The 12747-nt window shown below is 47.4% G+C and overlaps 1 protein-coding gene across 1 annotated transcript in view; it reads left to right on the forward strand.

Annotated features, from left to right (window-relative positions):
* Window positions 1-2724: 2724 nt before the first annotated feature.
* Hectd4 (HECT domain E3 ubiquitin protein ligase 4) overlaps window positions 2725-12747 on the forward strand; it is a 124434-nt gene continuing 114411 nt past the window's right edge. The window contains 1 exon segment of the mRNA XM_048342915.1: window positions 2725-3073. Within this exon segment, the coding sequence (XP_048198872.1) occupies window positions 2900-3073 (174 nt within the window). The 5' untranslated portion in view covers window positions 2725-2899.

Below are 12747 nucleotides of genomic sequence, written 5' to 3' on the forward strand. Positions count from 1 at the left end.
CATGTGTGAGCCACCAGTCACCTGGCCAAGCTGCCTATTTATAGAGTTTAGAACCCTTTAAAAGTAATGATGGGGAGCTGGACACTGGTGGCTTATGCCTGTAATCCTAGCTACTCAGGAGACTGAAATCTGAGAATTGAGATTTGAACCCAGCCTGGGCAGAAAAATCCCCATGAGGGCTGGGAATATGGCCTAGTGATAAAGTGCTCGCCTGGTATGCCTGAAGCCCTGGGTTCGATTCCTCAGCACCACATATATAGAAAAAGCCGGAAATGGTGCTGTGGCTCAAGTGGTAGAGTGCTAGCCTTGAGCAAAAGGAAGCCAGGGACAGTGCTCAGGCCCTGAGTTCAAGACCCAGGACTGGCAAAAAAGAAAGAATGAAAGAAAGAAAGAAAGAAAGAAAGAAAGAAAGAAAGAAAGAAAGAAAGAAAGGAAGAAAGAAAGAAAGAAAGGAAAATCCCCATGAGACTCTTTTCTCCAATTAGTCACTAAAAACCAGAAGTGGAGCTATGGCTCAAAGTGGTAGAGTACCAGCCTTGAGCAAAGAAAGCTCAGGGACAGCTCTCAAAACCTGAGTTCAAGCCCTATAACTGACAAAAAATAAAATAAAATAAATAAAAATGATGAGGGTTATGGATGTGGCTAAGTGGTAGATTGCTTGCCTAGCATATGTGAAACCCTAGGTTCCATCCTCAGTACTGCAAACAAAACAAAATGAAAATAGTAATTGATACCAGGCACCGGTGCACCGGTGACTCTTGCCTATCCTAAATACTCAGGAGGAAGAACTATGAAGGTTTGGTGTTCAAAGTCAGCCTGGGTAGAAAGGTCTGTAAGACTCCATTTCCTGTTAACCAGAAAAATACTACACTAGACATGTGGCTCAGGTGGTAACCAGCCGTGAGCAAGGAAGCTGAGCAAGAGCATGAGGCCCTGATTTCAAGCTCTAGTACTAGCATAATGCAATTAAATAAAAATGATATTTGTTTGGCCTTAGATTTGGAAGTTGTGCGTAAAGGGGATGAAGGGAGAGGGCACTGTTCACTCACACTTGTAATCCTAGCTAATTCAGGAGGCTGATATTTGAGGACTGAGGTTCAAAGCCATCTCCGGAATAAAGCCCCTGGGACTCTATCTCTAATTAATCACTGGGAGAAAAAACAAAAACAAAAACGGAAATTAGGCTGTGGTTCAAATGGTCACGTGCTAGCCTTGAGTGAAAGTAGCTAAGGGACAGTGCCCCCACTTTGAGTTCAGGCCGCAGGACTGGCACCTCCTAGGAGAGAATACCTACAAATTTCTTTTTTCTTTTCTTTTTTTTTTGCCAGTCCTGGGCCTTGGACTCAGGGCCTGAGCACTGTCCCTGGCTTCTTTTTGCTCAAGGCTAGCACTTTGCCACTTGAGTCACAGCGCCACTTCTGGCCATTTTCTGTATATGTGGTGCTGGGGAATAGAACCGAGGGCTTCATGTATGGGAGGCAAGCGCTCTTGCCACTAGGCCATATCCCCAGCCCATAACCTACAAATTTCTCAGGAAAAGTTGGTTTTAACCTGGAGTCATATGTCCAACACACACCATGATGGCAAAATAAAGGCCTTCCCAGATATGTGTACTTAGCTTTGAAGTTTTTCTTCTAGTTACCCTTCTAAAAAATAGTGAGGCTATATTTCAGCAAAATTTGAAATAAATTCAAAGATGAGTAACAGGGTTGCTCCAGTGGACTTGCCCTTCCACTTATCCCTAAACCTTTTGTTGCTCCTGAGCTTTTTTCTCAAGGCTGGAGCTCTACCTGGCCACTTGAGGCACAACCCCACTTCTAGCTTTCTGGTGGTTAATTGGAGATAAGTGTTTCTGGGACTTTCCTGCCCTGTGGCTGGCTTTGAACTAAGATCCTTAGATCTCAGTCTCCTGAGTGGCTTTAGAAGCATGAGCCATCTTTGCCCAACCTGACTTCTTGTTGTTGTTTTGCCAGTCCTGGGGCTTGGACTCAGGGCCTGAGCACTGTCCCTGGTTTCCTTTTGCTCAAGGCTAGCACCATAGCACTTGAGCCAAAGCGCCACTTCTGGTCTTTACTGTTTATGTGGTGCTGAGGAATCGAACGCAGGGCTTCATGCATGCAAGGCAAGCACTCTATCGATAAGTCACATTCCCAGCCCCTTTTTGCGGGGTGTGTGCGGGGGACAAGTTTTGCTATATAGCCCAGGTTGGCCTCGAACTGGAGATCCTCCTGCCTAGCTCCCTGAATGCTGGGATTACAAGTGTGCCCTGCTGGGATTACAAGTGTGGCCTACTGTTTGTTCGTAGGCCATGCTGGGAAAGGAACCCATTGTACTTGCTAGGCTGGGCCACACTTGGGGCCCAGGCACCAGATTTCTGCATGCATCTTATCCAAACCAGAAAGCAAGGGTGACAGCATGTATGCTCTGAGGACGGGGTGGTAGATCTGGCTGGAGTGAAGACCAAGTGTGAAGACCAAGTCAGAGGCAGAAGGACCTGAGAGAGGTCACCCAGAGGGCGGGGTGGAATCCAGACAGAGCTCCAGGTTCGGCAGCCTGGGGACCCGTCTGCGGGCTGTGGGCGGAGCCAGGCGGGAGGTAGGCGGGGCCTGTATTGTCCGCTCCGCGGGGCATGCCGGGAGCCCCGCCCCCAACATGGAGTCTCACTGACAGTTGGCTGCTGAGCGGCAGAGGCGGGTCCTGCTCCTCAGGGCGGCGGCGGCGGCGGCGGCGGCTGCGGGGCCGGGGTCTCCGGGGCCCGGGTGTGAGGAGATGGCGGCGCGGGCCGCCTAGGGTGGAGCCTCGCGGGCTAGACGGGCGCGACAGCCGCTGCCATGGACTGGTGAGCGCCGCGGCCCCAGCTCGCGTCTCCCCGCCGGGCGTCGGCGCCTCAGCCCCGGCCATGGGCTCGTCGGCGGCGGCGGCGGCCGCGGCGGCTGCAGCGGACTCGGCGCAGTGGCTCTCGGTGAAGGAGGAGACCATCTTCCTGCACGACGGGCTGATCCGGGTCACCGACCTGGCCGAGCTGCCCAGCGAGATCCTCGGGGCTCCCGAGGCCGCCGACACCGACCTGGAGGTGAGCGAGCGAACGAGCGAGCGGGGAGGCGGCCCCGACCCCTCCCCGCATCCCGGCCGGGGTCCCCCCACCCTCCGACCTCCGCCATCGGACCACCCCCACCCCCGTGGGGAGCAGGGCCTCCGCCTCCCGCTGGCCGCCGGGCAGGTGCGGGTGGGTGCGGGGCGGGCGGGTCTGCAGCCCACTCGCCGCCTGGGGCCTGGAGCCCGCCGGGATTGCATTTGTGGTTTCCCGTGGCACGTTCCGATACCCGGCATTTGATTAGAGCCACGCCGGGCACGGCCCGGGTGCCCCGGGGAGCCGCCGCCGCCCCAGCCCGCTCCCCTCCTCCCCCCACGCCCGTCCCCTGCACCCACTTCCAGGGCACGCCCAGGTGGCCGAGCTCTGGGGACACTTATTATGGTTAATTATTAATTATTTTTATGTTATTGCTATGATCATTGTCATTAGGATGTTGCACACCTCGCCTGCGCTCCTTCCCCCCTCCCCCGCGTGTGTGCGTGCGCGCGTGTGTCGGGCCTGGGATTGACAGAGGGTCTTTGTCAGGGAAGCGGGCGGTGTGGACAGCGACCAGCGGCCGCTGCCGCGGCGATCTCGGCCAAGGGTCACGGGCGTCCTAGGCCGCAGGGCCTTTCCGTGGCTTCCCGGGTCGCCTGGAAGCCCAGGCCGGCTCCGCAGCGGCGGTGGCAGGTGCACCATGCAAATCTCAGCAGGGTCTGAGGCAGAACAGAACCCAGTGTGCTCGGGGGAACTTTGCACCCATTCGCCTTTGCCCAGAGGAGGCTGAAGCCGGCAGGTTGTGGTTGGTTTCATTCCGGCGGCGGATGCAGACGCTCGTCGGTGCTGCCGCCGCCGCCGCCGCCGCCGCTGCCGCCCCAGTGCCATGGGTGACATTTTGGTGTGTAGGTAAGCTTGGGGTGTCATGAAATTCTTCTTGTCGCAGGGAGGGCTCTGTGGGGCCGGGCGCAAAGGGTAGAGCCCATCTTCTGGCTCTAAAGGGAATCTTTTGTGTTTTGTGGCTCTGCGTGCACTTTGGCGTTTATGGGAACGGATGGAAATCCCTGACTGTGTGTTTTCTGGAAGCGTCGGTGATGGGCTCGCCTTGGCGGAGGTGTTTGGGTTTTTGTTGTCTTTAACTCACTTGGTTTACATTCTGGCCACGAAAACCGGGAACGTGTTGGCAGGGAATTATTAACGTTGAATCAAAATGTTACTGTCTTCTTTGGACCTATTCTGTTTAGCAAAACAAAACAAGGTGTGTCTGAGTATCTTACCCGCCTGAAAACTCTAGGTGTGTTTTTCTGTGGTGGGAAATGGATGCTTTATTTGTTTGTTCTTTGAGACCAATCTACGTTTGTGGAACCACAATTTTTTATTCGTAATTCATTTATTTTTAGGATTAGAGCAGGGTGACTTAAAATATCTGAGCTATTACATTGTATGTCTTGTGTGAATTTGCCAGCTGTTACCACTGCGGAAGTACTTTATAAAGAAAGATCCTCTGGTTTAGTAGATTACTTAAAAAAATTATGATATTACCTCTTCTCAGAAGCCAATATGTACATAGGTGACAAGCATTTATGACTGCAGTACTGAAGAACTTTTTCCATTCCTTTCTACCTGTTGTTACACAGGCCACCTAGCAGCAAAAGAAATGTGACTAAGAATGACTTAAGTGACCAGGACCATTTGATTTGCTTGTAGGAATGTATGCACATTTAATTATTTAATAATATGGATTAAACATATTCTGTGTCAGGAAGTATCTTGTTAAATTCCCAAATGACTTTAGCTATGTCTTGTTACTCATCTCAGTGATTGTATATATTGTACCCATTATACAGATGTGGCCATGTCAGTGCCAGGCAGGTATGCAGCATGCTCAAGGTCCCCTAGTTAGACAACCTGGAAGTTAATCCAGTTCTGGTCATAGTTCCGTTCATCTCAAGTCATCTGCTCCTAATCATAATACTTTACTTCCTCTGCATATGTGTGAGATTTGTATTTGTATTTTTTTTTTGGCCAGTCCTGGGCCTTGGACTCAGGGCCTGAGCACTGTCCCTGGCTTCTTTTTGCTCAAGGCTAGCACTCTGCCACTTGAGTCACAGCGCCACTTCTGGCCATTTTCTGTATATGTGGTGCTGGGGAATCGAACCCAGGGCTTCATGTATATGAGGCAAGCGCTCTTGCCACTAGGCTATATCCTCAGCCCCTGTATTTGTATTTTCTTTTTGCATGTGCCTAGTACCCCTCTGGACCTGAGGTACATCCCCAGCCCTCTATATGTAATTATTTTAATTCCACAGCTGGCTGGGGATGGAGTAATAACAGCTATCTTTACCTTCTTTCTGTTTCTCTTCATATTTGAGGCTTATTGCATTTTAAGGAGCCATTTGCACCACCTGTATGAAGTTTACTCTTCTGAGCCTCCTTCCAGTAGACATCTGGGTGAATAATGGCTATTCTTTATGGGCTTTCATAATTATATAGGATCCTTAAGTTAACAATTTTGCATTATGAAGAGATGAGACTCAAAGTAGGTTGAATAATTTATGACTGGCAATGTGACTGCATAAGACTGCAGTGTAGTCACAAAATTTAGAGCATGGAGGGACCTTCCTTTCCTCATTCAGATACATGGTGGCTGTAGTCTATGTGCTGGAGATGGTTGCTGCATGGCTAGCTGTACTTTTCTGATTGTGAATTAATGTTCTTTTTGCTCAGTAAGTGCTATGCAAAGTTAAATGTCAATCTGGAAAAAAGAATCCATTCTAAGGAGATAAACATTGACATAATATTTCTGTGCAAGAACAGAACATTTGAATTTCATTTTTTAAAATTATTTATTTATTTGCCAATCCTGGGCCTTGAACTCAGGGCCCGAGCACTGTCCCTGGCTTCTTTTTGCTCAAGGCTAGCACTCTGCCACTTGAGCCACAGCACCACTTCTGGCTGTTTTCAATATATGTGGTGCTGAGGAGTCGAACCCAGAACTTCATGTATACAAGGCAAGCACTCTTGCCACTAGGCCATATTCCCAGCCCCTTGAATTTCATTTTTTCCTAGTAAATTTTAGATGGGGTTTTTTGAAAACAAGTCAATAAATAATGTCTAATCATCAAATTAATACAAATATTTGTAGAGTTCAGAAGTGAGCAGGGTCAGCCCTGGGTGCTGAGGATATAGCTGTGGGTGAGATAAAATCCTTATCCTCAAAAAGCTTATGCTTTACTTGAGGGATAAAGACAATATCAGATAAGCAGATACATAACATATGCAGTTGCCCCTCAATATCCTTGAGCATGTGGAACAGGTCCTATCTGGATACCAAACCTCACAGATGAGGCTGGGAATGTGGCTCAGGGGTAGAGTGCTACCATTGAGCAAAAGAAGCTCAGGGACAGTGCCCAGACCCTGAGTTCAAACCCCAGGACTGGCAAAACAAACAACAACAAAAAACCCACAGATGATCAAGTCCCATGCAAAGTGGTATAGTATTCACATATAACATTTGTATCCCTTTCTGTATACTTTTTCCTACCAACAGTTAGAACTCACAACTCAGCAAGTGTTCTTTTACTTGAGCCATACCTCCAGTTAGGCTTTTTGCTGGTTATTTTGGATGGTAGTCTCAAGAACTTTTGGGAGGGTCTGTGTGGCTTCAAACCTTGATCCTCTGATCTCTGCCTCCTAAGTAGTTATAATTACAGATCTGAGCCACCACCCTCTGGTCAATTTTAATTCATCTCAAGATTAGTTACAACACTTAACACAATATGTATACTATTGAAGTCATAGTTACATTGTGTTACTTAGGGGATAATGACAAGAAGAGAATTTGTAATGCACTAATTCTACATGGTCCAGAGGATATGAGGGGAACTAGGCTCCAACAAGGGATACTGGAGAGAGACCCCAGGAGCCCTGAGACAGAAGTGTTGCTCAGGGGATGTGCGCATTCATTGTGGTGCTTTTCTCTAGGCAGATTCACTCCACAGTTGGTTGAATTTCTGGGTATGGAACCCACAGATATGGAAGAGCTACTGGGGGGGGGGTGGGTAAGGGGTGGTATCATGAAGTTGTGTCACAGAGACATATATAGTTGAATGGAGAGCTGGACAACAATGAAGGAGGACCATTCTATGTTGAATGAACCTGAAAGAGCCCAGGATGGCTTTTGCATAGAGACCTGAAAGACATCAGGAAGTGAATCCTCTGGCTGCTGGGAGACAACAGCAAGAGCCAACTTCCTGAGAGGGATACATCCTTAAAAGGTGTTCTCTTACATGCTAATAGTAATATAATGAGAAAGTCCACTTTTTTTTTTTTTTTGGCCAGTCTTGGTGCTTGGATCCAGGACTGGGCCCTGTCCCTGAGCTTCTTTGCTCAAGGCTGCCATTTGAGCCACAGCGTCACTTCCAGTTTCTTCTGTTTATGTGGTACTGAGGAATTAAACCCGGGACTTCATGCATGCTAGGCAAGCACCCTACCACAAAGCCACATTCCCAGCCCCAAAATCCACTTTTTTTCTTTTCTTTTTTGCCAACCCTGGGGCTTGAACTCAGGGCCGGGGAACTGTCCCTCAGCCCCTTTGTGCTTAAGGCACCACTTTTGGCTTTTTCTGAGTAGTTTATTGGAAATAAGAGTCTCACAGACTTTTCTGCCTGGGCTGACTTTGAACCGTGATCCTCAGATCGTATTCTCTTGAGTAGCTAGGATTGCAGGTGTGAGCCATCAGTGCCCAGCTAAAAGTCCACATTTTTTTTCACCCATATGAAAAATAATTGACATTAAGTAGAATATGCTTTATGGTAGTTACTTGTTGGTTACAAACAATGAATACAGCCAGGCACTGGTGGCTCACACTTGTAATCCTAGCTAATGTGGAGACTAAGGTCTGAGGATCACAGTTTGAAGCCAGCACAGGCAGCAAAGTTCCTGAGGCTCTTATCTCCAATACATTAACAAAAAAGCCAGAAGTAGAATTGTAACTCATGTAGTAGAGTGCTAGCCTTGAGCAAAAAAGCTCAGGGGCAGTGTCCAGGCTCTGAGTTCAACCCCTAAGATTGGGGGGAAAAATCAGCTGGGTGCCAATCCTAGCTACTCAGGAGGCTAAGGTCTGAGGATAGCAATTTGAAGTCAGCCCAGTCCATAAGACTTGTATCTCCAATTAACCACCAGAAAACTGTAAGTGGCAGTGTGGTTCAAAGTGGTAGAGCACAGACCTTGAGCACAAAAGCTCAGGAACAGCAGCTAGGCCCTGAGTTCAAGCCCCAGGACTGATTTAAAAAAAAAAAAAAGACTAGAAAGCCAGGTACCTGTGGATCACACTTGTAATCCTAGGTACTCTGGAGGCTGAGATCTGACAATTGGGGTTCCAAGCCACTGTAGGTAGGCAAACTCAAAAGACTTATCCCCAGGGGCTGGGAATGTGGCCTAGTGGTAGAGTGCTTGTTCTAGCATGCATGAAGCTCTGGGTTCCATTCCTCAGCACCACATAAACAGAAAAGGCCAGAAGTGGCGCTGTGGCTCAAGTGGCAGAGTGCTAACCTTGATCAAAAAAGAAGCCAGGGACAGTGCTCAGGCCCTGAGTCCAAGCCCCAGGACTGGCAAAAAAAAAAAAAAAAAAGTAGAAAATATTGAGAAGTAGCCTGGGATTACACTAACTTTAAAAGGTTAATTTTTGTTGTCTAAGGTCTTTCTAATAAATCAGCTTTGATTATTATATTATTATCTGTTTTCTTGGCCTCCAGATTGACTGTCACAAAGTACCACCCATTGGCTAGGGCTGCTGAGTGTCTTGTCCTGAACCTGCTCTAGGTTCTGTCTTAGGTCCTAAGGTGTAAGGACCATCAGTCCCCCAAAGTACCTCACATTACCTCCTCACTCCCCACTTTCCATTTTCTTCACCATAGTGGCCATGGGGTAAACACAAGGAGTGTAGTCTGCTTTGCCCCACAGCCCCACAGGCATGTAAATAACAGCAGGTAATCAGCTATGGGACAAGTGCATAGTTATTCTATTTATTTACAATGAAGAAATTGTGTACCTACTGCTTTGGTCCTACATTTTAAATATATCGTGTGAGTATGAAATATATATATATTTTATTTATTCATTCATTCATTTATTGTCAGTTGTGGGTCTTGGACTCTAGGCTTGGGTGCTGTCCCTGAGCTCTTCACCTCAAGGCTAATGCTCTACTACTTGATCCACAGTGCCACTTCCAGTTTTTTGGTGGTTAATTTGAGATGAGTCTAAAGGACTTTCCTGCCCAGGCTGGCTTGGAACTGCAATCCTCAGATCTCAGCCTCCTGAGTACCTAGGATTACAGGTGTGAGCCACCGCTGCTTGGCCAAAATCTTTTATTTTTTAAAGCATTTCCTTATTTTGCTGTGATGGATGCTAAGGATCAAACTCAAGATCTCATGCATACTAGGCAAGTACTTGATCACTGAGCTCTACCTTCAGCTCCTTTATTTATTTTTTGTTGGTCATAAGGCTTAAACGGAGGGCCTGGGTGCTGTCCCTAAATTCTTTTGCTCAAGGCTAGTGTTCTACCACTTTTTTTTTTTTAAGCGTTATACACATTTTTTTTTTTTTTTTTGGCCAGTCCTGGGGCTTGGACTCAGGGCCTGAGCACTGTCCCTGGCTTCCTTTTGCTCAAGGCTAGCACTCTGCCACTTGAGCCACAGCGCCATTTCTGGCCGTTTTCCATATATGTGGTACTGGGGAATTGAACCCAGGGTTTCATGTATACGAGGCAGGCTCTCTTGCCACTAGGACATATTCCCAGCCCTAGTGTTCTGCCACTTTGAGCCACAGTACTACTTCTGGTTTTTGAGTGCTTAATTGAAGATAAGAGTTTCACAGGGACTTTTCTGTCTGAGCTGGCTTCAAACTGCAGTCCTCAGATCTCAGCTTCCTGAGTAGCTAGGATTACAGGCATGAGCCACTGGTGCCTGGCTGTATTTTTTTTTTTTTTTCCAATCCTGGGCCTTCGACTCAGGGCCTGAACACTGTCCCTGGCTTCTTTTTGCTCAAAGCTAGCACTCTGCCACTTGAGGCACAGTGCCACTTCTGGTCATTTTCTATATATGTGGTGCTGGGGAATCGAACCCAGGGCCATATTCCCAGCCCCTCAGCTGTATTTTTTTTTTTTTTTGTTTAACTCAATACATTAGTTTTTTTTTTTCTTTTTGGTGCCCATCCTGGGGCTTGGACTCAGGACCTGGGTGCTGTCTCTTAGCTTCTTTTTACTTAAGGCTAGCACTCTACCACTTGACCCATAGCTCTACTTCTGGCATTTTTCTGGTAGTTTTTGGATATGCGTCTCATGGGCTTTCCTAGCCAGACTAGCTTTGATTCTAAGACCTCCTGAATAGCTAGGATTACAAGAATAAGCCATCAGCACCGGCTTTCAATACAATATTTTGATTATTTTCTGTCTTCATGTATAGATTTATTTTTAGGTGCTCCAGAAGACACAGTGACATGCCTGACTTAGGCTTTCTCTGGCAGAAGAATGTCTTAGTTTTCTATTGCTGTGCTGACCCATTGTCACACACTGAGTGGGTTCAAGAAGCACCAATTTGAACCCTTCTGTTTTTCAAAAGTCCACAGTGAGTGTCACTGGGCTAAAAGTCAACTGTTGGCAGAATTGGTTCCGGCTGTTGGCTCCAGGGGAGAATCTGTTTCCTTGGCTTGTTCTCAGTTTCTAGAGGGCCCCTGCCCTCCTTGGCTTGTAGTTCCTTCCTGCACCTTCCAAAGAGATGGGGCCTCACTCTGTACTGCATGGCTCTCCCAGCTGACTCCCCCCTCATCTTATTTATTGCCTCCCCATTCATTCATTGCCGGTCCTGGGCCCCCAACTCTGAGCTTTGGACGCTGTTGCTGAGCCTCTATGCTTTATGAGCCTTTATGCTCTGTTACTGGGGTTAGAAATGTTACGGGGTTCGAGGGAGGGGATTCCTCGTCCCTCCAAGAGTACACTACTCAGAGACAGTCTCAAGCAAAAAAATGGTTTTATTGGGGAAGCATAAAGCGAACTGGCTGGCCAGGGACGCAGCACAGACTCAAGAGCTGCCACCGTGACCCCAAGCAGTCCTCAAATTGGGGTTTATAAAGGTAAAAGTGTAGCACAGATGTAGGAGGTTGGCGCCGGGGGCAGAGCAAGCAACAAAGCAAGCCATTTACAGAGGCAGAATTTGGTGGTCAGGTTGACCTAATCTACTCCCCCCAACATTTCCTACCATGTTTCCCTAATCAAGATGGAGTCAGCTCTGTTCCCTACAACAGCTCAAGGCTAGCACTCTTCCACTTGAGCCACAATGCCACTTCTGTTTTTTTCTGAATAGTTTATTAGGGATAAGAGTCTCACAGACTTTCCTGCCCAGGCTGGCATTGAACAGTGAGCCTCAAATCTCAGCCTCTTAAGTATCTAGAATTATAGGTATGAGCCACCAGCACCCATCAGCTGCTCATCCTTTTTATATGAACCTTATTCGTCAGGTTCAATTTAGCCTCCTCCATACCCCATAATCAAGATCAACTCATTCCTAAATTCTGTATTTTATCTTTTTTTTTTTTTTCCAGTCCTAGGGCTTGAGCTCAGGTCCTTGAGCCCTGTCCCTGAGCTCTTTAGCTCAAGGCTAGTGTTCTACCACTTGAGCCACAGCCCCACTTCTGGCTTTTTCTGTGTATGTGGTACTGAGGAATCGAACCCAGGGCTTTGTGCATGCTAGGCAAGTACTCTACTACTAAGCCACATCCCTAGCCCGGATTTAATCTTATCTGCAGTCTCCTTTGCCCTCACAGCTTTGGGAGATTAGGACATGGACATTTTGGAAGATACCATTATTAATTAACTAATTAACTAACTTACGTATGTATGTGTGTGCATGCTACTGATACCTGGGCTTGAACTCAGGGCCTTGATCTCTTGCTGGCCTTTTTTTGTTCATGGCTAATCCTCTACTACTAGCCAGCACTTTGCTGGTTAATTGGAGATAGAGTCTCATGGACTTTTCTATCATGGTTGATACAGTATTCAGTTGTCAACCTCCTCAGTAGCTAGGATTATAGGCATGAGCCACTGGTATCCTGCTGGTGGTGCCACTACTGAACAGAGTGCATCAGGCCTGCATGTGCACATGGCCGCATTTCTCTAGGGTAGGTGCTGAGATGCAGAATTGTTGCCTAACGGGTGACTGTTTTAGATTTTAATAGATACTGCCAAATAGTTATCCCAAGTGGCTGCAACAATTTATACTGCCAGTATTAGTTTAATAGGACCTCCTTTCCTTACACCCCCATGGAACTCAAGAGTTTGCTTAAATTACCCATTTGCTTAAGCCAAGAATTCTTACTTCACTGATGAGTCTAGTAGATATAGCTGGCACCTGGAATGAGTGCTGAAATTGGTTGGCTGCAGGAAGCCAGAGTTCTCTGTCAGGCCGCCTGCTCTTATCGCTTTACTTTAGAGCACCTCCCCTGGGCCTGCTCTCCTTTGGGCATGTCCATATATAGGCAGATGAGAAGGAGGATCTAGTAGTCAGGGCTGGTTTGCAGATGCTACCAGAGGCCTACAAAGTCAGGGAGCTACACTTACTAGGAAGAGATGCAGTGGTTTTTGAAATGTGTTCAAAGTGCATAGTAGTTGTTAAAATATTTAT

The sequence above is a fragment of the Perognathus longimembris genome, chromosome 3 (assembly GCF_023159225.1).
Source record: "Perognathus longimembris pacificus isolate PPM17 chromosome 3, ASM2315922v1, whole genome shotgun sequence".
Classification (NCBI taxonomy): domain Eukaryota; kingdom Metazoa; phylum Chordata; class Mammalia; order Rodentia; family Heteromyidae; genus Perognathus; species Perognathus longimembris.